The 24,965-nt window shown below is 60.6% G+C and overlaps 1 protein-coding gene across 18 annotated transcripts in view; it reads right to left on the bottom strand.

The window, feature by feature from the left end:
* BRSK2 (BR serine/threonine kinase 2) overlaps positions 1-24,965 on the bottom strand; it is a 60,826-nt gene that overhangs the window by 17,977 nt on the left and 17,884 nt on the right. For 16 of the 18 annotated variants that reach the window (XR_012001699.1, XR_012001697.1, XR_012001698.1 and 13 more), the window contains exons 2-5: positions 5,430-5,524; positions 4,258-4,343; positions 1,532-1,672; positions 184-300 (exon numbers count right to left, since the gene is read on the bottom strand). Coding sequence is in view for 15 of the 18 variants with exons in the window: in XM_072758773.1 (XP_072614874.1) it covers positions 184-300; positions 1,532-1,672; positions 4,258-4,343; positions 5,430-5,524 (439 nt within the window). In the remaining 3 variants the exon portion in view is untranslated. Of the gene's footprint in view, positions 1-183; positions 301-1,531; positions 1,673-4,253; positions 4,344-5,429; positions 5,525-24,965 lie in introns of all 18 variants that reach the window. The other 2 variants (XM_072758769.1, XM_072758768.1) reach the window with 1 other exon arrangement.

A 24,965-nucleotide genomic window follows, 5' to 3' on the forward strand; every position in this document is an offset into this window, starting at 1 on the left:
TCACCAGGCAGGGCCCCTTCACTGCACCGCACTTTGCAGCACAGGCTGGGAGCAGAGCCAGAGGTCCTGGGGCTCCAGGTCCCCCGGGCTGTGCAGCCGAGACCACTGGTGGCATCTAGGGGGCAGGGCAGGGCCTTCGGGGGCAGCAGCCTGGCCCTCTCCTGGCCCGGCAGCCCCGCTCACCCGCAGCTGGTCTCCAGCAGACTGTCGCCAACCTGCAGCGACGCCATGCCGAAGTCGGCGATCCGGATGTTGTTTTTCTCATCCAGTAGGAGGTTTTCCGGCTTCAGATCCCTGTGGCTGGGAAGGAAGGCGGGGTTGAGGCTGACCAGCCCCTAGCTGCCTCCCCTCCCCAAAAGCCCATCCACGCTGCATGGGGCCAATGGCAACCCAGCCTGGTGATGTCACAGGCAGCCAATGGGAAGTCGCCTGCCTGGCAGCTGTGGTCTTGGGGACAGAGAAACAGGGACCCTCTGGGGTCATACCACATGCTCCCACCCACCCTGGGGCAGGCTTTGCTTTATTCTCTGGGCCCCCCACCCACCATAAGTGCTCTGGGCTGAGGCCAACCTGGGATCCCCAATCTAGGGTGACCTGGCCCCAGAACCTCTAAGAAACCTGAGGAGGGGACTCCTGGAGCCTGGGGTGCACACCTGACATAAGCTTCCTGATGCTCCTGAAGGGGGTCAATAGAAAGACTACTGTCTGCCCCAGTGGCATGGGGTGGTGCCTGCTAGGGAGGTTGGGGGGTACCTGATGGGGTATGGGGAGTCCCTGATGGGGGATAGGGAACACCTGATGGGGTGTGGGAGGTTACCTAATAGGGTATGGGGGTACCTGATGGGGGGCGGGGGTACCTGATGGGAGGTGGGAAGCACCTGATGGAGGACGGAGAGCACTGGATAGGGGATGGGTGATACCTCATGGGGGATGGGGAGTACCTGATGGGGGATGGGGTGGAGGGTACCTTGGGGAATGGGAGGTACTTGAAGGGGGATGGGAGCACCTGATGGGAGTTAGAGGGGTACCTGATGGGGATGGGGCGTATGTGATGGGAGATGGGGGGCTGCCTGATGGGGAATGGGGAGCACTTGATGGGAGGTGGAGGGGTACCTGATAGGGGTAGAGCCTATGTCATGGGAGATGGGGGGGTACCTGATGGGGGATGGGGAACACCCTGATGGGGGATGAGGGTACCTGAATGGAGGTGGGAGGGTACCTTGGGGGATGGGAGCACCTGATGGGAGGTGTCAGGGTACCTGATGTGGGGTAGGGGGTATGTGATGGGAAATGGGGGGTTACCTGAGATGGGAGACAGTGGAAGGGGCACCTGGTAGGATGGGAGGCACCTGGTGGGGGGTGGGGGTATCTGACGGGGGATGGGAGCACCTGATGGGGATGGTAGGGGGCACCTGGTGGGGAATGGGCCCCTGGCAGGGGGTGAGGGCCTGCCTGGGGGGATGGAGGTGTCCTAGCACAGGAGGGGTCAGCTGGTGGGGCTGGGGGCACCTAGTGGTATTGGGGCACACACCATATGGAGTGACTGTGGCAGAAGTCTAGCGCAGAGATGATCTGCCGGAAGAACTTCCGGGCCTCTTTGGGGGTCAGCCTCCCCTTCTTGACCAGGTAGTCGAAGAGCTCCCCACCAGACACGTGTTCTAGCACCAGGTATCTGCAGGGACAGGTGGGCGTCGGGTGGCTGCACACGGTATGACCAGCCCGCCTCGGGGCCACCCGGCCACAGCAGCACCGGCCGCAGGCTGCAGGCCACCGGCCCGTCCCAGCGTCCAGCACCCTCAGCATGAGGGGCCCTGCCTGCCTGCCCACCTCCCGGCAGGCCTGCCTCCAGTGCAGCCATGGGCGGGGCGGGGGGTGGCCTGATGCGGGGAGTCTGGGAGGAGGGCCACACCTGTCCCCCTGGCTGAGGGACACTGTGGCCACTGACCCCCATGCAAGCTGGGGTCGTGACTATTCTAGGCTCCCCCTGGCTAGCCCCACTTGGGCTCCCAGAGCAGACACTCAGGCCCTCGGAGAGCCCTGGCCACCAAGGCAGACCCAAGGGTGGGCAAGGGGCTGGAGCAAGGCATGGCTGGGGGCCCCCAGGGGTGGCCTTCAAACTGGTTCTTAGAAGATGGAAGAAAAAGTGTGGAAGGAAGGCCTGAGTTGGGGGGGCAGCTGGCAGATGGTAACTGTCCCCCGCCTTGGCTCAGCATGGCCTGGTGGCCTGGACAGGTGCAGGGGGTGAGGACTGGGCCACCAGGAAGATTCTGACAGGGCCTTGGGTTTCCTGGCTCTGTGGGCCAGTGCCTCAATGCCCACACACTGGGGCAGGGCACTTGCCCTGGGGCGGAGGCCTCAAGGAGTGGCACTCCCCTCTGCTGCATCATGTCACTGGCCAGGCCCAGGGACTGAGGACCCTCTGGGCTACTGTGCAGGGCCATGGTGGGGCAGGGCAGGATGGGGAGAGCAGGAGGGGCAGGGCAGGCCGTCTCTGGCCTGCTGATGTCTCTGGCCTAGTGATGGTGGCTGCGGGGGGAGCCTCCCCAAGGCAGGTGGGGAGGTGCAGGATGGCTCCCAGGACGTGTGGACAATGATGCCTGCAGGACCTCCAAGGAGCTGCTGGTCTTGCAGAAATGGAAGGGTCAGTGGGGGTGGAAGCACAGGGAGCCTTAGGCGGGAGTGGGGGTGAGGGGGTGGAGCTGGAGATGGGGAGGGAGCACTAGTGGGGTTCAGGCAGGGGCGCTATCCTGGGGGTCCTGCCTTGCTCCTGAGCAGGAGGATCCAAGCACAGCACAGGCCACAGCCTGCCCTCACTGGCAGAGGTCCCTGCAGGCTCCCTGGGCTGCCTTGGGGCTGAGTCCTGGGGAGCCCTGATCATCCTCGTGCTGGGCACGGTGTCCCTGTCATTGGGCCTTCACCTGGGCTGTGCGCCCCCCATCCTGCTGTCCCAGGCGCCCCCCCTTGCTTCCTGACTCCCACTGAGGTGGCCTCCTTGGGGCTGAAGGCTCTGCCCATCATCCCACCCCTGGGTCTGTCCTCCCCAGGATCTCAGCAAAAATGAGGCCTGATGGGTTTCCTGCTTGTTGTATGTAGAGGCAGCCAACACCTGCCCCAAGCTCACGGGACATTGCTGGACGCTGCAAGGGGGGCCCCCGTCAGGCTGATGGTAAGGGTCATGCAGGTGTGTGTCTCGGGGCAGAGGTCCTGCTCACCACGGTCAGGGGCCCCAGGACCATGACCTGCCACCCAGCACCCCCACACCTGTACTGACCGGGCACAGGTGTCCCCTGTGGTGTCCCCTGAGGTGTCCCCTGAGGTGTCCCCTGACCCTCAAACACTTGGAGTTGGCTGCTCATGCCACTGGGCCTCTGGCTGGCACACAGTGGGGACACCACAGCGATGAGGAACAGGCTCAAAGAGGGAGTAACTTGTGGGAGGGTCTGGGCTTTGGACTGGGGGCCTGTCCTCCATCTGTAGGCCTGAGCCTTCCTGCTCCTCCCTGGGGCAGCCCCTGGCAGCCGGCTTCGTGCCCCAACCCCCGCTGCCCGGAAAACTGGGCAGGCTGGGGACGGCCACCTGGGGCCAGCTGGTCCCATCCATCAGACACCCTCTAGGGCCCCTGGGCCAGCCCCCTACTCACATTCCCTCAATCCCAACGTCCCCAAGGAAGTGCCACTGGAGCCCCTCCCTGAGGGCCCGTGCATGCATCACAGGCCGAGGCCCTCCTGCAGTCACACAGGCAGCAGTGACACGGCTGGACGCCCCCTTGCCGTGACCCTGGGAGTGACCGCCACCCACACCCCAGGTGAGCTCATGGAGGCCACACAGCTGCTGACTTGGCTGGGGGGTGACGGGGCCCACTTTCCAACCCAGGGGTGCCCAGGATGTGAGATTCCCGCTGGCCTCGGAGGTCAGCCTCTCAGCACCATGGGAACCGGACATCCCAGGGAGGGTGGGACAGCAGACCAGCGAGGGGCACCAACCGGCCCTGGGGTCCAGTCCCATGAGTGAGCTGGTGGGGCTCAGTGGGAATACGGAGGGTCCCTGGGAGCCCTGGCAGTGGCAGGGCTGGGGGTGCTCACTGGGATCAAGGGCATCGCTGCTTGACCCCGGCGGCCAGCCTGGCTCGCCCTTCAGAGCCCTCCTGCGAGCTCCGCCGCCGGGGCCCCCTGCCCAAGGGGCTGCCTGTGCCCTCCCCGAGGCCCCACGGCCTCACCTCTGCCCCCACCCCGGCTCTCCAGACCCGGCAATACCTACAAATATTTTTTGTTTTCATAAACATCGTGCAGCTTTAGAACGTGAGGGTGCTCGATGAGCTTCAGGATGGCGATCTCCCGCTCCACCTGCATGGAGGTGCAGAGGGGAGAGGTCCAGCTGGGGGCAGGCTCATTCCCCTGCCCCCTGCTTCCACCCACCCTGTCCCCTCCTACTCGCAGCCCCAGGCCAGGCCGTGCCTGCCCTGCAGGGGTCCCTGGCTGGTGGGGATATGGGATTGCGGGGCTCATGCCCCCTTGGACACCCTCGCTAGGTTCGCGGGGGCAGCAGGAGGCTTGGAGCAGGGCCAGCCTCACGATGGGGTCTGTACCCCTGAAAAGAAGGGGGCTGCCTCCGGCCCTTCCACCCTGGCCCTGCCGCTGAGCTCCTGTCTCTCTGCTCGCAGAGTTTATGGGCATCTTGCACATCTTGCACTCACTGCCTCCAAGTGAACACGTGAGTCCCGGTGAGTCCAAGGCAAGGTCAGGGTCTGCCCACCCCCCAGCAGCTCCCTGCTCACCCCTCCAAGCAAGCATCTCCTTAAAACTCCCCCAGCTTCAGTCCCTGGAGTCCCCCCACAAGCCTCCACCCCCAGGCAGCCTGTCACTGCCCTCCTGGTGTGCTGGCCCCTCATGCGCCCCTTGGGAGCCGTCTTGGGGAGCGAGGGAGGCGCCGTCCCCAGGTGGAGGGCAGCCATGCTGATAGGAACCCCAGCGTGCCCCCCCACCCCAAAGGTCTGAGCACTCTACACCCATGGCTAAGCAGGCAGATGGCGGACCGAGGCTGGAGCAACCCCTTCCGCCCGGCATCCTGTCCCAAAGGTGACAAGGGGCTCCCAGGACAGGGGAGGGAAGGGGCGGCAAGCAGGAGGGGCTGTGCGGTCCCCCAGGAACTGTCACTTCCTCTTTCCCTCCTCAGAGGCAGGGGCCTCCTCCCAAATCTGACTAGGGAAACTGAGGCCCAGTTGGCTATCTCAGCGGGTTGGCACAGCACCAGGACTGTGCCCAGGATGCGGCCTGTGCCTGTCCCTCCCAGGCCCCCGGCTGAGGCCAAGAGAGAGCAGGCAGGAATGGGGAACAGCCAGTCGCAGGGTGGCGGGCACGGGCAACAGACAGACGGAGCGAGTGGGACCGTCCTGCGGGCTCCTCACCACAGGGCCGCCCACCTGAGCTCACCTTCATCAGGACGGACTCGCTGAGCTTCTCCCGGTTGACAATTTTAATAGCCACCTTCTGGCACGTGACACAGTGAATCCCCAGCTTCACAAGGCCTGCGGGGTAGAGAAGCCCCCTCAGACCCAGGTCAGCAGGGTCCCACCTGCTCCCCGCACCCCCTAGGGCCCAGACCCTGCCCCCACCCCGCCCTGCCCAAGTGCACCGCAGCGGGAACCCCACAGCTGCCGTGGGCCTCTCACACTCCTCGGTCACTGCCCAGAACACACCACATCGCCTCCCATGGCACCAGTCCTCTGGCCTCCTGGAGCCTCCACCCCAAGCCTTCAGCACCGCCCATCTCCCCCAGCAGGGAAGCCAGGGTGCTCTCAGGTTCAGGGCCTCCCCCCGCCTGGTCCCTTAGGGTCCGCTCCTGCTGGATGCTTGGCCTCTGCCACCCTGCAGCCCAGACCTGTCAACCTCCCTTGGGCCCGCAGACCTCCGGACAGAGGTTCCCAGACACTGGCATCCGGCTCACTGGTGTGCCCAGGACAGCAGGATGGGCCTAAGGCCACTCCCTGGATGGCACCACCTGGCCTGCCATGCCCCGTACCCCCACCCCTGGACCCCCTCACAGGGCAGAACTTGTTCTCATGCTCACACTTCAAGGACCTGAGTCCTGGTTGCCACCCCCTCATCCTGTGACCACAGCCAGGCACCCACATTCCTCTCTCCCTCCTTCCCACCTCCCCACGGCAGCCTGGCCCCTGCCAGCATCCTGAGAACCTCTGGCTGGACTGCACTGTGGCCTTGGGCCCAGGACACCCCCTCTGGTGCTGAGCCCTGGCCCCAACCCCAACATTCTCCAAGGTGACTCCCACTCCCAGGCAGGCATGTGAAGGCTATCACAATGGTCGGCCCCACCTCCAGCGTGTGGGGGCGTGGGGGCATGGGGGGGGACAGGGGACCCATGCACCGGGCATTGCAGCCTGGCTTGGGATGCCTTTTCTGTGAACACTGAGGGACGCCCACACAGCATTATCCAGACTTGACCAAAGCCGGGACTGACGGCACGCCACCCCATGGTTCTGGGGTGACCTGCCCCCCCCCCCCACTGCCCCGTCCAGTTCTTGCTGCTTTAACCATGACCTTGAGCTCCCTGTCAGGCTCACTACCTCCCTGGGATCACTCTTTACCCACTTTTACATGGGGCCAGGGGAGGGTTCTTAAGAGTTTGCAAGAGCCCTTTGATGTTTATGGGAAATGAATCCCTTGTCATGTGTGTAGAAAACATGATCCCTTAACGGACCACACGTCCATAACTTTATGTGGCCTCTGTGTCCTTCCATGGAGCACGGTCACGGCCATCCTTCCCAGCTCAGCTCAGGCCCTCTCCTGCTGTTGGGACGGACGGGCCTACACGCCAGCCTCTCCCTGTGCGTGTGAGCGCGGCCCAGAGAGCGTGGGGCTGCCCAGAGCCCAGAGCAGTGGCAGGTAGGCGCAAGGAGCTGGTGGGCCACGCAGGCCTTCGTGGGCAGTGCCCACGGGCCGGAAGCTTATGAGCGTGCTCAGGGAAGGACAGATGGGCTCCTGCGCCCCGGCAGGGTGTGCCCGCTGAGCCCCCCACGCCGCCCCAGCTCCCACCCCAGGGAGGCCTGCAGACTCCTGGGCCTCTGGCGGCCGCCTTTGATCCAGCCCCGAGCCCTGTGATTCCTGGTCAGCAGGAAAAGCACAGAGGACAGAGCAGGAGGGGGGTGGGGGGTGCCAGCAGGTGTGCTGTTGGCCTCCGTCTGTGATTCAGGCTGGAGGCCCAGGGACTCACTGCCCACAGGCCGGCACCAGCCCTGCCTCCAGAGCCAGAGTCAGCAGCAGAACCTCTGCATGGCCAGTCCCCAGAACAAGGCTGACAGGCCAGGAGGAGCCGGGGTAACAGGCAACAGAAGCTGCTATCCCAAGGGGGACAAGCTCATCCAAGGCCCGAAGGCCCAGGACAGATGCCAGATGGGGTGGCCAGACACCTGGAAGGAGACAGCAACGGCCCAGAAACGCCTGGAGTGTGAGCCCGAGGACCCCACAGGGCAGAGCGCCATCACTGGGCATGCCCGGAGACAGGTGGGCACGGCCTTGGGCCGGCTCTGCGGGCCAGCTCCTGGGGCGAAAACGGGTGGGGGGTTGTGATGTCCCCAGACAAGAAGGAGCTCCGTAATCAGGGCCCAGGCAGAGGGTATCACGCAGATGGGACGGTGCGCTCGGGCACATGGGCGGGCAGGGGCTCGCCGGGTGCAGGTGGCCGAGGACACACCTACACGCACACCTCACACAGCAGCGCACACTCGTCCTCACAAGGCAGGAATCCCAGACGTGTGGGGAGAAATGTCCTGCTTCCAGGAAAATAAATGGGTGTCAAAGGGACAGGGCGCTGACGCTGCGCCGGCCAGCTCTCTAGAAGCAGAGCTGTGCAGCTGGTACACGGCTGCCCAGAGGCGAGAGGCCAAACGGCCCAGCAGACGAGTTGTGCCAAACAAGCCCCACTGGCCTGCCCTCCAGATCTGCTCAAGGGGCGGTCGGCCTGACCACTGGGAGCCATGGCCAGGTGTGGGGGGGATGCCCTGGGCACGGTCCTGGAACTGGGGCAGCTCCTTCCCTGACTTCATCTTATTCCCCTTGCTGCCTCTGCCAAGAATGTCTTCAGTCCCCACAGACTCCTACACACCCCTCAAAACCCAGCGTAGAGGTGCTCCTCCTTAGTGAGGTGTCCTGCCAGCCTGGGCAGTGACTCAGCCCTGGGGTCCTCTGGGGTGGGGTGTTTGGGTTCCTGGCAGTGCTGCCACTTCCCTGGAGGCAGGAAGTGACTGTGTGCCCTCAGGAGCCCCCCTATGCAGGCTCAAGATGGTGGGAGGACAGCTTCTGGGGGGAAGCCCACCATCACCCTCCGCCCCCTCCCGCCTAGGCTGAACCGTGTCTGGTCTACTGTGGGGGAAGCTGAAAGCAAGGTGACCACACAGTGGAGTGACCATGAACCTTCCCCACAGGGCCACTTTAGGTCATTACCCGCCCACACCATGAGCACGCATGCCCTGGCCACCTTCTCTGAGTGTCCACTATGTGCCCGGTGTTAGGGTCCTCCAGAGAGATGAACCTGGGACCTGGAGGGATGAACGAACATATGCCGCACGCGGGCCCCATGATGTGGTCAGCCACGCCTGTGCCCGCTGCCCTGCCAACTGCCACGGACCAGGGCACGTGAACCCCACAGCCTCTGTGGGGACCTGGGAACACCACCGGCCCTGCCTGCAGAGTCCCAGGAAACGATGCACACAGGGCTCCTGCACCGGAGGGAATGGAGCGCAAGGGAGAAATGATGGCTCTTCTCAATCAAATCACCAAATATCTAGATCGATGGAGATCTGGGGAAGCCCCTCCCATTGCTGACTCAGGTAACCTCAAGACTCGCCTGGCCCTCGACCCCCCGCACTGTCTGCAGGGCTACCCTGCCCCCCACCCCTGCACTGTCCGCAGGGGCTACCCCGCCCCCCCCCCCCCCAATGTCCACAGGGGCCGCATCATCTGGCCCTCAGGGGAGGAGTGTCTGCCAGAAGGTCCTCCCGTGGCTCCCCACCTGCGGCAGCTGGCGATCCCCCTGCCCCTCCAGAGGAGGCTGAGAGCAGTGGACATGGGACCCAGGGCAGGAGTGGGTTGTAGGCTCCCACGCGGCGAGCTGTCTAGACACAGGAGTTTCCAGGGAGGAGGGAGGCTCCCTGGAAACTGGAACCCGCCTGAGAACCGGGGCCACTGTCCGAGGTGCTGATGGAGCCCACAGCCCCGGAGCTCACAGGGGGGACCACCCCCGCGGTGTCAGCTGTTCCTTGGGTGTGGGGGACAGGCGACAGCAGCTCCCACTGCGGGTTCTAGGGAGGGAGACTCACGATGGGGGGACAAAGGAGCAGGGCAGTGCAGACCCAACCTCATGGGGCTCCGTCCATGAGTTGGGAGAAACCAGCATCCAGCCACCAGCACTCACAGGGCCACTCCGAGGGTCACTACCACCTGGGACAGGAGGCCATCCCTTCTCCAGCACAAGCGGCCTCCGTCACCTCTGGGAGCCTGCAGCTGGCTCCCAGGACCACAAGCACAGCTGAGAATGACCCATTCTCTGCCCCACCGACACGCTGCACTGTGGGGCCCCCTCATGGGCATGTGAGGGCACAGTCCTGTGGCCCGCGCAGCACACATGCCTGTCTGGCTGGGGTGGACGGGCCCAGTGACCCCTCCTGCCTGGGTTCTCCACACCGGCTGTCGGAAAAATAAGTCAGCAGGGCTGGCGGCCCAGAGACAGCCCCACGTCCCCCAGGCTGGGCTGCCCACAGCAGGCAGGGCAGCAGGAGAAGCCAAGAGGGTGGGCAGGGGCAGGGTGGGACTGTGAGTAGGGGAGGGACTGAGCAATACTCCCCCCACCCAGCATCAGGGCACAGTGTCCTCACGGGAGCAGCCTGGGGCCATGCTCAGAGCCCACAGGCTGCCCTTGACCATGATGGGACCTGATGGCTCTGCTCCCAGGTGCCAGTGGGCAGCCCCACAGGGGAAGCTCCAGACACAGCAGGTGGTCTCAGCTGGTCCTTAGCAACCTTGTGATCCTGCCCTGGCCACTGTCCCCACATGCACAACTGCCCCATGCCGAGGCCAGGATCCACAGGCCTGGATCTGGACGCAGAATCAAAAGGGAGGGACCAGGCATGGTGTTCCCCACGGGCCAAATGCCTCTGATGGGAAGTGGATGCCTGTGGGTGGGAGGGGGGGCAGCCAGAGGCCGTGGGCCACAGAACCAGCTGGCCCAGGGGAGCTTCCCAGAGAAGCTGAGCATAGAGCTGAGCCCGGAGGAAAGTGGATTTGGGGGGCTGCAGAGGCCCCACTCCCAACTCCCAGGAGCAGCTCATGGGCACAGGCCATGAGCACAGGCCGTGCACATAGGGGTGCGGATGTATGCAATGCTCCCAGCTGCACCTGCCCTGCAACCTCTGGCCTGGTTGTGACTCTTCCTGCCACCTTGTCACCCTGCCTCCCCAGATGGTGGCAGCAGCTTCCCAGAGGACCCCTAGGAACCCCACATCCTGGGAAGCCCACCTCCTGGCCACGTGGCCACTCCTGCACTGCACCACCCTGACGTGTGTGGCCAATGAGATGTGGCAGAAAGAAGCCCTCATCCTTCAGGGCAGGTGGTAACCTTTCGGGGAACCAGCTTCCTTTCAGGGTCCGTTCCCTGGGATCCCTGCTCTGAGGAGCCCGTGGCCTCGTCCTGAGGCAACGCCCTGTGGCCAAGAACAGAGGCTTCCAGCCAGTACAGCCTCAGCCCAGCTCAGCTATCCCTGGATTCCCCTGACCCTCAGGAACCATGAGACAAGGTTCACGTTCTGGGGGGACCTTGTTGGGTAACAGGTAGTGAAGATGCTCTGCCCTCCAAGCACCGGGCTCCAGCTGAATGCCCAGGCCAGCTGCACCGCCCGGCAGTGGATGGCCTGGTGGCCCAGGCAGGTGCCCCGAGACCAGTGCCCCAGCCTGAGTGTCCTCACCTCACCTGTGCAAGTAGGGAAAACAGCCCGCCCCACACAGGCCCTTGTGCACAGCACGGGCTCTGTTCCTGACACTCTGGGACCTCCCGTCCTCCACAGACAGCCCCAGGCACCCACCTGGCTGTGTCCCAGGGCAAGAGCCCCTCTGCCATCCTGTCTCAACCCCCAGCTTGCTGGGCAGCCCTCCAGCCTGGGTCTGAGGACTAACGCCCCCCGGGCCAGGGCAGGGGTTGGTGTGTGGCTGGGAGGGGACAGTCAGTTGCATGGATGCTGGTGGTGTGGAGGAGCTGATGGTGCCGGCCATCTGGTTCCTGCTGGGGCACAGTGCAGCCCGGTCCCGGGGTGTCTGTATCCTTCTCCCTTCAACACCAGGGCAGTTCCTGCCACTGGGAGTCTGCTGAGAAAAGCGAACCTCACCCTGCCCCATTTCCTGCACCGACCCCACCCCTTCACCTGACACAGAGCCCCCTCCACTGTGAGGCTGGACTGGAGGGGACCCCGCCAGGGCAAGGTTAGGGTGTTCTTTGCGCCCTCCTGGCTCTCCCCCACCCCTTCCTAACCCCCACACTCTGCCTCGTCTAGGGCTGGGGCACCCATGGAGGCTGCAGGAGGCCCTGGTGATGCCCACGCTCCAGGTGACCACCAAGGGCTCCTGTCAGCCAGCTGAGCTGCTCCTGAGCCCATGGGCAGGAAGCTATGGTGCAGAACTGGGGACACCGTGGGATCTGCCTGGGGCCCCAGACCACAGATGGATCAGGTAGGAGGTGGAGTGGATGGTGGCCTCAAGACGTCCTAATGCCTAGACCCCGTGAATGTAATCTTATTTGGGGGGAAAAAAAGACTTTGCAGAGGTAGATTTATAGATGTCAGTGTGAGTGTCTCAGCACTTAGGGTGGCCCTAAACTCAGGACAGGGCTTCTATGAGAGGCACAGAGAGCGCGCCACACACACACGAAGGCAAACGCGGGACACGGCTCCACGGGTCAGATGGACAACACGCCTAGACGCAGGGGGCGGGGGGGGGGGGAGGCCTGGACCAGTCCCTACAGGTGAGCAAATGAGACGCTTGTGTTCTGGCAGCCGGGGCTGTGGCAGTTTGTCACATGGGCAGTTCCACGCCCATGATATTTATCTTGAGTTTTCTTTTATCTGGAACCTGATGCATCTAAGGGTCTCTGTTTCTCCTTCGACAACCCCAGCTAAGCGCACGTCTCCAGACCCCTCTCCATAGCGGGACCTTCTCTCCCCCTGACACACACTTGGCAAACTGCTATGCCCAGCCACGGTGGGCAACTCCCAACAGCATTCAAGCACACGCATACACACACACACACACACACACACACACACACGCACGGGCTGTTGACCCAGCAGGAGTCTGGGGACTTTGAGGACAGGGTTTGCAGGAGGTTCGGGTTCTGCTTCATTGTAAGAGGCTCTCACTACTGCCCTGCCTGCACCAGGCACAATCCTGGAGGGGGGCACCCCCTCCAGGGGGATGAGCTGCACTCAGTCATCTGGGGCCACGCTAAGGCCCTGGGGCAGGGTGGGCTCTGGGAGGGGGGTTGTGGTCAGGCCTGGATGTGGCCGCCTGTTCCATCCAGGCCACTGGCCTAAAAGGACGTTCCTCAGGATCTTCCACTTGAATCTTGATCCTTACAACCACTCACTTCCTTTCTCAGAAGAGGAAACTGAGGCTGGGCCTGCCTGACCCTAGGGCCCATTCTTCTACCACTGCCCAAAGCATTAGGATAAACCTGCCCATGCCTGGGCCTGGGGGCAGTGCTTCCCCTGCTGGTGCAGGCACAAGTTCCCCCCCGCCAGCACCCCCAGCACAGGCTTAGGGTGTCAGCGGGGTGCTGAGCAAAGATTTCAGGGGTGGGGGTGGGGTGGGGTGGGGCAGGAAGCCTAAAGGTACAGGAGGGAATGAGTTCAGGTCCCCAGCCCCTGCTCCTGACCTGGTGGGGGGTGGGGGAAAAGGTGTCCTTTCAGCACCACGGACAGAGACTGGTGTAGCCTCTGCCTTCGGGGTCCCGGGACAGCAGGCAATGTGCTAGGGGCTATGTGGCACCCTGGGAAGCGTCTGTCAGTGCGCCCAGGGCACCTCCTGGAGGCACACCCCTGCTCTTTCCTGAGCCTGGCACCAAGGCCTGCCGGCACCACATTCTGGGGGGCGTGGCATGCTGGCAACCAGTAAACCCAGGATATCAGTGGAGCGCACACCTCCCTGACGGCCCTTCTGGCCCCAGAGCTCTGGCACCCAGGCACTGGGTGCAGGTAAGGCCAAGGGACCAGCCCTGGGAGGCTGGAACACCTCCCTCCGGGTGGGGGGAGGTGCTGCAGGAGCCCCCATTCCTCCTGGAAGGGCATCCTACTTGTGGCAGCCTGTAGTGGGGAGTGTCCAGGAGGCCAGGACCTGCGGGGGAGGGGGGGCTCACTGCACTCACAGCGCCAAACGCCCCCCGGGGTGAGGTGTGACAGGGGTGGAGCCTGGCAGAAGGACGGCTGCCTGCTCTGGTCTCCAGAGGGTCTGAGACCCCGGCTCGGGGAGACTGCAAGGTCCCTCAGACCTCCAGTGGGATGACATCACTGCCCAGGTCCCCCTGGGGGTCCCCCAGCAGGAAGCCCCCCCATCCCAGTCCTGGGTGGTCCTAGGCAGCACCTCTTAACAGCAGAAGGCTGTGCTGGGAGCCAGTCCTGGTTATTCCACTGCAGGCATGTGTGAAAGATGGGGGTGTGGGCCATGCTGAGGCCTTGCCCCCCGACCCCGGCTGCCTCCCATGACCAGACAGTAGACCAGGCACCCGGCTGTCTGTGCCCTCTCCAGCTGCTTGACTCCCACCCCCACCAGCCTTATCCTCCTGGTAGTGGGCGGGCTGGGGACATTCGGGAATGGAGGCCCAGCTGTAGGCTATACGCGGGGTGTCATCTCCACTGAATAAATGGCTACAGGCCCCAGTGTCCTCCCAGCAGTTCCCCCGCATCCTGAGAGGGCACCCAGATGCAAGACCTGTGCCCAGGAAGAGGGTTTGGGGGCTCCTCACCCCCCACATACCCACAGGGCCCGCCATCGCTCTCTCTTCTCTCCCAGGCCCTGGTGCAGGGCCCCCTGAGCTCCGTCTGGCTTCCAAGGCCACTCCTCTGCAGGCAGAGGGCAGCTCCTGCGACTGTGGGTGTGGGGGCACCTGTGGGGGTGGCGGGGTCACCTACAGGGGTGGGGGTGCGGGGTGGGGGTGCTCCAGCCCCCGGTTTCGTTCCCAGGTTCCAGGAGCACCCCTGCCCTGCTGCCCCAGGTGCCCCAGGTCCCAGCCCAGGGGTGCGGGGACCCAGCGGACTGGCTTCAAATGCACCTCGGCAGCCACCAGGCTGTGTCCCCGCCCCCCGCCGCCCCTTTGAAGTTGCCCAGACATCAAAGCGCCCCTGTTCCCACAGCACCGGTGGGCCTGCCTTCTCCCCATCCTCCCCCTTCTTCCTGCCCCCACCGACCTCCTCCGGCAGTGCCCCTGGGCCCCCTGCCCCAGCTCTAGGGAGTGGGCAGTGTTGGGCTTCAGCCCTGCTTCTTCCCCCAAACCCTTCCTCCTCCTCCTCTATTTGGGGGGGAGGGGGGTACCCGGATTCCATGCCCCACCCCCAACCTGCAGGAGCCCTATCCATCCGCCATGAGGCCCACGTTTCCAGGCTCCGTGGAAGCCTCACCGGCCGGGTCCACCAACACCCCCACACCCCACCATCACGCGGCCAGCTCCAGGTTCGTGCCCACGCACGCTCCTCCTGGGCTGGGAAGGAGGCCCCGACCGGGTGGGGGGGGGGTACCCGGGAAGGGGACAGGGAGGGATGGAACACTGGCCTCCAGCAGCTCAATCTCAATATAGATGCCGCTGTTTCCTTCGCCCACCAGGCGCCAGGGGGGAGGCGGTGGCGCGCGTCTCTTGGGAGACAACTGTTCACGCTCTGAAAAGGAACCTCTCAAATTAAATTAATTAAGGCCTGAAATATTTCACACCCGCTGCAGCCGCTGGGCTGCCTCTGCCAAGCTCCCGCCCTCCCCACCCACAGCACCCAAACACCACGTGGGGGCCTGCCACCCCCTCTGCAGGATGGGCTGGAGCCCCTCCTCCTGCTGCCCTTGACCCATGGGAAGAGGGGGGGTAGGCAGAGAGGCCAGCTCCCTACCCACCCCCATCTGTGGCTTCCCGCCTCCCTGGCTATTCCAGAGCTCCTTGCGTAACAGTGCGGCTCTTCTGGTGCCCAAAAGCCCTTCCCAGGGGGAGCTGGCCATCTCTGCAGCCCTGCAGTAGGCAAGGAGGGTTGCAGTCATCAAAGCCTAGTCCCCTCCCAGGGTGGGGGCTTCAGTGGCTCCTTCAGCCTTGGGGGGGGGGTATCCAAAACCCTCTCCTGCCTATGGTAAAGATGGCATGAGGACCCCCACACCCAGTGTAGTCCTAAGCATCCTATACTTGACCCCTCCCCCTCCCAGAGGCAGTCTGGAATTGCACTCATCAAGAGGCCCAGCTGTGTAGCCAGGGGTTCAAGCAGAGCTACAGGGTCTCCACCATGGGGCCGGTCCAGTCCACCCTTTCTCCACAGCCCAGAGTCAGCCTTCAGAGTCTTGGCATGGTTTCAGACCCAGAGCCAGCTGAAAATGAGAAGACAGTAGCACATGCCCCCTCCTCCAAAAAAGCTCCATCTTGGTTCTGCACCCAACTGGAAGATGCTGGTAAGAACCGCCCACCGGAGCCTCAGGGCTAAGAACTTTCTTGCCGGGAGCCAGGTAGAGGGTTGAGGGGTCATGGCCCTCCTGGGGACACAGACCCTCCTTCCCCGTGAGACACTCAGAACAGCTTCTTGAAGTCAAAGCTGAGAAAGGTGGAGATGCTGGGTGCCTGCTGGCCCCCAAGGGGGTGTTGAGCACCGAGGTCTCCAGGCTCAGTGACAAGGCAGTCTCTACCCCCACCAGAGGCTGGCATATTCAGGAAGTACCAGAGGCGTCTCCTAAGTAGGCTACGAGGTATCCTTCAGAAGGTGTCTCCACTGTGGACATATGACAAATCCAAGAAGGAAGCTGGGAGGAGGAAGATGGGCCCCAAGGGGACTTTGCTGGCCAGGTGCTGCAAGAGGAGGCATAGTTGGGTGGAGTTCGGGGAGAAAAAGGGAGGGCAGGGACAGATGCTTGGGGTGGGGGGACTTTAGGAAGAGATCCAGGCTGTGGGCAGGTGCCCTTGTGTTTGTCTCCTGTCAATGCCACCCTCTGGATTAAAAAGTGAAGGAGCCTAATGGTGGAGAGGAGATCTCAAAACCTTCTGGAAACAGAAAGCAGGGGGCAGGTGATGAGGGACAGGACAAGGACTGGGCACACCAGTCTCTGGGGGACCCAAGAGAAGCTCCAGATGCCAATGTCATCAGGGAGTACAGGGCAGGCCAGAGAGTAGGGCTGCAAGACAGATGTGACACTTACAAGGGTGTCAACGTGAGGACAACCCAGGTTGATATCCCCCTGTCCATGCCAAGAATGGGACACAACCTGAGACAAAATGCAGTATTTTAGAGCCCAGGAGGCTGCCCTAAGCAAGTCTTCCTTGTTCTGACAGGTCTAATGCCCAGTCCCTGCCCGTGAACACACCCCCACCAGACCTACCATGCTCTGAGCTGTGAGCAGGAGTCCCCTTCCAGAGAGATCCAGGCAAGAAAACATTCCTACTTCTCGCACAGAAGGAGCCACGCCACCCACCTAGGTCCCCTCACGTAGGTCAACAGCCAACTACATGCTACCAGAGGGAGTCCAGGACAGAGAATCAGAACTGACCTGGTAGAAACATCTAGAAAGATCTGATTATTGCATTGACTCACTCAGATTTAATAAGTTGCTACATCTATAAAACAAGAAATCTATAAAAAGGATGAGAAAACAAAAAAGAGCTCTAGGAAAGTAAAGACTAACTGCTAGAAAAAGCAGCAGCTGAAAGGACCAAAACACAGAGAAATGCCCATGAGGCTGAGCACAGAGATGAGGAGAAAAGGGGAACCAAGAAGCGATGACAACCCAGGAAGCTGGTATCTGATGAGAGGAAGGAGCTGGGAGTGTACAGAAGATGTTCCTGAGACCCAAGGCCCAGTGGGCATGGACATGTCACAGTAAAAGGCCCCATAGCCTGCCCGGCCATGGAATGCATGCAGACCTACATCCAGGCACAGCTTCTGGACACTGAGATCCCGGGAGCTTGGGGTCTCCTTCACTTAGGATTTATGGGGCTTCTCCTAGTGATAGGCATTCAAAACAAGGGGGGATAAAGGAAGAAATGTCCACATTGTCGGTCTCACACTTCTGCTATACTTAGTTAGACCTAAACAGAAGCTCACTGAAGTGGCTACTCAGTCCTGATCCAGCTAAAGTCCTGCACAGATCAAACTGACCAGACCCACCCTAAATGCCTGAGATGGAAGGGTAAGCCTATTCTGGAAAAGCCAAAAACTTATCCTACTGCAGCTGAACTATCTTCCTAAATAAACAATGTCCAGCATACAATAAAAATGATGCCATATACAAAGAAGTAGAGAAATGTGACTTATACTCAAGAGAAAAAATCACCAATAGAAGCAGGCCAGAGCTAACAGAAATATTTATTAGAATTTTCAGAAAAGGACTTTAAGATAATATTATAAAAATATACTCATATATATTTTTATCTTTTCTCTCCCTCTTCTTTCCTCATAAATATATTTTTTAATTACAATAAAGGACCAAAAGAATTAATTGGATGGGCTTAACAGCAGACTGGACACAAAAGAAAGGATTAGTGAACTCTAAGACAAGTCAATAGAAATTGTCCAAACTGAAATACAGAAAGCAAAAGAATGAAAAAACAAACAGCACATCAGAGACCTGTAGAACAACTCCAGAAAGTCTGACATAATTATAACAGGAGTCTCTTTCTAGAGAAAGAGAGAACAGAGCATAAGATATATTTTAAGAGATAACAGCCATGATTTTCCCCGAAAGGTATTACACACGTCAGCCCACAAATCTATGAAGCTCACAGAGGCAAAACCAGGAGAGAACATGAATACCCACACCAAGGCATATTACTGCTAACCCAACAGAACTGGAAGAAAAAGAGATAATCTTAAAACTAGCCAGAGAAAAGGATGCTTATCACATCAGGGGGAGTGTCAGAAGTGCGTGACTTCTCACCACAAAGAGTATGGCCAGGAGGCAGTGGCTTAACACCTCCCCAGTGCTAAAAGAAAACCTGGAATTCTATATCCAGCAAAAATAGCCATCAAAAATAAGGCAACATAAAAAACCTTTGTAAGGATCTCCCCAAGAGGTCCCTGGCCTGAGACTCTGAGGACAACTGCTCTAGAGTAACCCCTAATGAGAAACTAAGGGGAAAGAGGTATAGGAAAAATATTAATGAGAATGGAAAGCAAAATAACTTAAAAAGAGACACCTGGTTGACATAAAATAAGACATAAAGAGAGGGACAAGTGTACAAAGAACAGATGGGACAAATAAACACTCCAACAAAGAAAGACTGTTGGGGGGGAGCCCAAGACCCTACTGTATGCTGTTTACAAGAGACACACTTTAAATCCAAGGATGTACATAGGTTGTAAGTAAAAGGATCATAAAGACAGGCCATGCAAACCCTCTGCACATGGGAATGGATGGGATCACCCAGGCTGACTATCAACAGACAACACCCAAGCTGACCTTGGGGTGCTCCCAGGTAAAGAGAAGGCAGCGAAGCAAACTGGGAGAAAATGGGTAGTAGAATCAGAAGGGGAAAAAAAAGGACAAACATGGAATTTCCTAAGCTAAGTGAAGAGAGGAATAGAGGAGAATGTTCAACTGTATCAAACGCTCATTGAGTGAGGACTGAGAAGGGACCATGGGTTTGGCACCATGTAGGTCACTTTGTTAGGGTGGCAGGGTCAAGAGATAAAGAGAAAAGATGTGGGTTCGACAAGAATAACACTTTTCAGGAGCTTTAATGTAAATGGAGGCAAGGAAAACGAAGGTAAATCAGACTGGCATCTTCCCTCCATCTGCCTGAGGTCAGGAGCTAATGGAGCAAAAGTCCCTCGAAGTGCTGAGGACAAAGGACTCCCCACGGGGGCTGAGTGCAGAGGAGGGAACTTCAGTTCTGGGACTTAGACTGCTTCTTTTCCATGTAACTGTTCCTAGAAGTCACCTGATAAAATGAAGTGGTAGACCAGAAGGAAACAATGGATCCCATACAGAAGGGGGTCCTGGGAAACCCCCTAAGGTGACCTTTTATTTTTTTTGAGAGAGAGGGAGAGAGGGAGAGAGGGAGAGAGAGAGAGAGAGAGAGAGAGAGAGAGAAGGGGGAGAAGGACAAAGGGACAGAGGGAGAGAGAGAATCTTAAGCAGACTCCACACCCAGCGCTGAGCCCGACACGGGGCCCAATCTCACAACCCTGAGATCACGACCTGAGCTGAAATCCAAGTCTTGGAGGCTTAACTGACTGAGCCACCCAGGCACCTCTGAAGGTAGCTTTTTTAGAGAAACAGAGCAGTTTGATAAGGACAAAGGGCTCTCAGAAGCAGGCTACCATGAACAAATGAGAACTGGATAAAACAGATGCTCTCTCTCTCTCTCTCTCTCTCTCCTTCCCAACCCCCGTCCCCCCTCTTCTACTTCCCCCATTTCTCTTTCTCTCTCCCTCTATACAAATACATACACACGCATTTGAATGAGCTTATGATAAATAGTGCAATGGGGGGAAAAAGGCAACTGGGAACTCCAGAAAAATCAAAGGACTCCAAGAAAGTCATGTAATGCAAAAGGAATGTGTCACAAATGTAAACATCCATGGGATGTTAGAAAAGAGACTCCACTCAACGGACTTTGAAATCTCTGATTTTCCCAAATCCATAACAACCAGGTCTCAGAGCAGAACCACCAAGCAGGCACACAGACACATCTTCCTTCTAGTGGGTCACATCACTCCAGCCTCATGGACAAGGGCAGGTCATCCTGGTACACACGATCTAGCCCAGCACTGAATGACATTTCCACATTGACAATTACGCAAACCCTCTTTGTGACTTCACTTTTGAGAGTCAACCAACAGTCCCCAGAAGGCCTGGTGTGGCTAAAGCACAGACACATGTTATTTTGGTTGGGGGGAGAGTAGAAGTAGCTTTTAGGAGGATGGGAGGGAGGAGAGGAGACGCTGCCACAAGTCAACGGAGCCAGATTAATGTGTTACAAATCGAACATAGGAGGGCAGCCCCGGTGGCCCAGTGGTTTAGCGCCGCCTTCAGCCCAGGGCGTGATCCTGGAGAACAGGGATCGAGTCCCATGTCGGACTCCCTGCTTGGAGCCTGCTTCTCCCTCTGCCTGTGTCTCTGCCTCTCTCTCTCTGTGCCTCTCATGAATAAATAAATAAAATCGTTTAAAAAAAAATCGAACACAGGAGCGCTAGGAAGAGCTGCACTGTCTGGCACTGGGGAGAGGGAGGTGCAGGGGCCACTAGGCACCACCTGGAGTGCAACTCCAGACTCAGGAGTGTGCTCCCCGCCAGGAGCACTAGAACTGAGAAGGGTTCAAAGAAGTGGCCTTGGGGGCTGCACTCAGGGAATCTCCCACACCCAGACCACTCAGCACAGCCTGCAGCCCAGGACTTGCCCCGGTGAGCGCTCATGGCCACACAGCTGCAGCAGGAGAGAAGCAGGTAAGACACGCGGCTTGTATGCACAGACTCTGGGCATCTTTCTTGCCACTTCACTCTGTCGCATCACGCTAATGTACTGGACTGAGAATTACACCAAGTCGGCCCCCCGGGGGGCCCGCGGAGCCCCATTCAGGAACACGTGTGATTTGCTACACATGCACCACCTCGATTCAACATAAAGACAACCCAACAGGCAGGGCCTACACTGCTGCAGGGACCAGCGGGCAACCCCTCGGGGCAGCTGGCCGGCCTCCTGGACCTTGCAGAAAGCCTGGCCAGCACCTCCGCACAGGTGGCTGCCCCAGACACGCCGAGACACAACTTGGGGCCACCCTGGCCTCCAACGGGGTATGGGGTATGGCCACTCCCCTACCTGCAGCCTAGCCTCCCAGCTGCTCCCTCGCCCCAGGCCGCTCCCCCTCCCCCCGCCCACACTGCCCTGGGCAGGGGGAGGCAGCCCGTGTGCCAGACGAGGCCTGGGGTTGCCACAGGAGCCAGTAATGAACTCCGTCCATCCTGCTCTGGGTGCCGGCTGGCCGTGGACTTGGAAACTCTTGAGCTGCACAAATCTGTAAGATCTAAGTACTGAGCACAGGTGGCTCCAAGCCAGGTGTTCCGGGGCTTCCCACAGCTGCCCTCCCAGGGCAGTGGCCTCAGGCCAACAGGGAAGGGGGCCCACAGAGCCCCAATGCAAGTACCTGCGAGCCACCCATGGAAGCTAGCGAGTCCCCCTTTCCTCAGAGCAGGCCAACTGCAGGGCACAGGGCGCCCTCTGAGCGGCTGTAGGAGGGGTGGGCGCATGGCAGGATGGGGGGGCGGCCACACCCCTGCCCCCAGGAGTCCTGTTCCCGTTTGAAGCCTAAAACACTGACTAACTCAGGGGGAACTTCAAGTGTGACTTTTTGGGTAAGTGCCAATCTTAGTTCCTATGTGAAATATTTCACTTTGAAAATGAAAGTAAACTCTTCTTTTTAAATTAATTGATGATAATTAATTGTTTTCGAGCTAAAACACAGATCAAGAGAAAGCAGTTATTGCTGATTAGCACATGACAAATACCAAACAATTTGTCATAGAAAGAAGGACTGCTCTGGGCACCAGGGTGTGACACAGGTACCAGTCTGGCGGGAGGGAGGGCTTCTCCAAGGGGTGCAGTGGGATGGAGGCAGGGTCACCAGTGTCCACCAGTGCACACGATCACGGGCAGCCCCGCTCCCATGCCAGGCTCTACGGATGAGCCTTGACCCCGGGGGTGGCTCCGGTCCCATGCCTGGCTGCTGGCTCCCTGGCTGGGGCTGCTGTTGACCTTAAGCCCACCCCTCGGGCCACGTCCTTCTCTGCACACAGCCGAGGCCCAGGAGTGGGCCTCAGCACATGGGGCAGAGCATCCCTGCACTTTCCCAGGAGGGTCACAGCTGCTGCCAAGCTCACCTGCCCCTCGGCCTCCAGGGGTGCTAAAGACAGCATGAGGAGCTGGTGCAGTGAGGGTGGGTAGTAGGTGCTGCCACCTGCGGGGCTGAGGTCGGGACCCCTCCTCTTGACCCCCATCAGCTCTTGGATTTGTGGGGTCAGGGGACAGCAGTGATGGGACAGTGTGGGAAGTCCCCCAGACAGGGCTCAGCCCCAACTCCACAGGCCATGCTCCATGTCCACGCCCCTCCTGACCTGCCCCTCCCCTACACTGGGTAGGGGGGCTCCTGGGGAGCTGGGGCCCGGGGTGCCTGGAGGGCAGGGTTGGCTGGTGGGAGGAGCATAGCCTCAGCATCCTGTGGTCCCAGGCACCTGCCGGGCCCCAGCCCAGCCCGGCTGCCCCCCAGGTTGCCTGGCTCAGTGGCTGCACCCCCCAGTCCTGCTGACTCTGGCTACCCCTCCCCCGCCCTCTAGGAATACTTTCTTAGCCTGAAAACAGTCAAATTAAGTCCAAGCAAAAAAAAAAAAAAAAATGAGCATTTTACCAGCTATGAAATCTGTTGGCTCCTCCACCACCAGGAGCGGCAGCCACGCCTTTGCCGCTAATCACCATCTCCGAGGGAGCACAGCAGGTGCACCCCGAACTCCCGAAATGACTCCTCAGGAAAGGGACAGGAAGCTTCTCCCTGGGCTGATCCCAGGTCTTTCCTGGGCCCTGCCAGGGGCTGCCGGGGAGGTAGAAGGTGGGCTGAGGAGCACCCCAACCCCCAGGCTGCTGACAGAGGGTGGTGGGGCTGAGGCATAGGCCCAGATGAATGGGTCAGCTCTCGGGGGTCCCAAGGAAGCCCCTGGGAGGTGGCAGGCTGTGGGCTGCCGGGAGAGGCACTGCCAGGGCCCCGGTGACGGGTCAGGTGCCCCCGAGGGTGCTCACAGGGCACTGGGGCCAGCAGCACAGCAACTCCAGGACAGGCCCTGGGAGGTCAGCCCCAGCCCTGAGAGCTGTGAGATGCCAGAGAAGTCGGCCCCAGGCCCCTGGTCCTTCTCAACAAGGCCAGCTGAACAGATAGCACATGGGCTCCTACCACCAGCTCGAGAGCGGTAGGGGCCTCTGGGTGGGGCAGGAGGGGCTGGAGGAGCTGGGGCTGTCCCTCGGCCCTCCTCCTGCCCAGGCCCTACCCACATCCCTGCTCTATGAGTATTGCTTGTTTGGGGAAGTAGCACGCGAGAGTGATGACAGGGCCTCACTGGGTTGGAGAGCCTGCCCCTGAAGTGACCTGGCTGAGGGTCCCCAAGCCTCCCCAGCCACAGGGTGGGTGGTGGCAGGCCCAAGGACTCAGCTCAGGTGTGTGTGTTCCCACCTGGGAACCTGGCAGCTGGGCCCCACCTGGTGCTGGTAGAAGTGCACAGAGTCCTTCCCAGGGGAGGCTCTCTCCTGCACTCTTGTGTGCACACAGACTCACACTCATGCCGGGAAATAACCAGGTGGTCTGGGCTGAGCCCACTGAGCAGGAAATTGCCTCTGCAGTAGGAGTCGGCCTGGCTCCATGGGCCCAGGTGACCACCCCAGAGGGCTTCCCCGCCGACCCCCCAGAGGCAGAGGAGCACCGGCGGGGAAAGGGTGTGTCCCCCTGGCTGGCTGGGACTCGGCTATCCTGGGGTGGCAGGTGCCCCGGTGGTCAGAAGCCAGCCCAGGGCCGCTGAGCCATGCCCACTGCTCAGCTGCAGCACTCCCCGACTCTACCCACTGACCCAGGCTCTCAGGTGTCCAGGCGGAGGCTGTGGCCCAGGAGCAAGGAGGAAAGAGGGAGAGGTGGGGGAGAGAGGGCCCGCTGGGAGCAGGGGTGAGGCCGGAGCTCCAGTGAAAGGAAGCCTCCAGTGGGTTTGCCCTATGCCCTGGGTGCAGCTGGGCACCCAGGGGGCCAGGGTGGAGGAGGCTGCTCAGCCAGGGGGCCAGAGCTCCTACCCCACCCCAAAGGACCCCCAGCTGGTCTACAAACTACGTGCAGCTTCAGCCTCATACAAAGCCCTCCCCCTCCTCTCTCCTGCCAAACTGCCATCTGTTGCCATGGCAACGAGAGCAGAAAAGACAGGCGGGACTAAGCGCTCTCCCCCCACCCCTGCTTCCTGGCTCAGTCTGCTGGGCAGGCTCCTGGGGTTGCGGTCCCCCACTGGTCTCTGGACCTTCCTGCCCCCAGCAGGTGGACCTGGCCTCAGCCTGCTAACACCTGCCTCCTCCTACACAAAAGGCCAGGTGAAGGCCCCCAACCACTCCAGCCCCCCACCCCACAACCCCCACCACAGAGCCAGCGGCCCAGGGCAGGACCTATCCCGCACCAGGCAATGGCTGGTGGCTTGTCTGGTCCCTGAACCACCTGCCCCACAGGGCCCCTACCTAGGAAAGCCCAACCCCAGGGCATCCACAGGAGGCCAGCCACCCACCCAGGCCCAGCCTGAGGCGCAATGTAGGCTTGGTGGAGAGGGTCAGGGCAGTCCTGGTGGCTGCATGGGGGTTCCCCGCAGGCAACCAAGCCACAGAGACACGGCCCAGCTCCGCCTGCACGTGCTGCCTCAAATACACTCCAGATGGCCAAGGAGACCACCCAGAATAACATAAGCATCATACTCTACTGTCTGGGGCTGCATATGGGCACCCAGAGGTCACGGGGCGGGTACAGTGACAAAAAGGCACAGAGCAGCAGCAGGCTACCGGGTGGGTCCAAGCACAGCACCGCGACCACGGTGAGTTCCTAAGCCTCTGGGAGGCAGACACCACAAGGGCCCCTTTCTCAACAAGGCCCAGGCTCAGACAGGTTAGGTGACTTGCCTGGAGGCGCCCAGCAGGCGAGCAGCAGACTCAGTGACCACGCACAGCCTGGGACAGAGA

Source organism: Vulpes vulpes, chromosome 5, assembly GCF_048418805.1.
Source record: "Vulpes vulpes isolate BD-2025 chromosome 5, VulVul3, whole genome shotgun sequence".
Lineage (NCBI taxonomy): Eukaryota > Metazoa > Chordata > Mammalia > Carnivora > Canidae > Vulpes > Vulpes vulpes.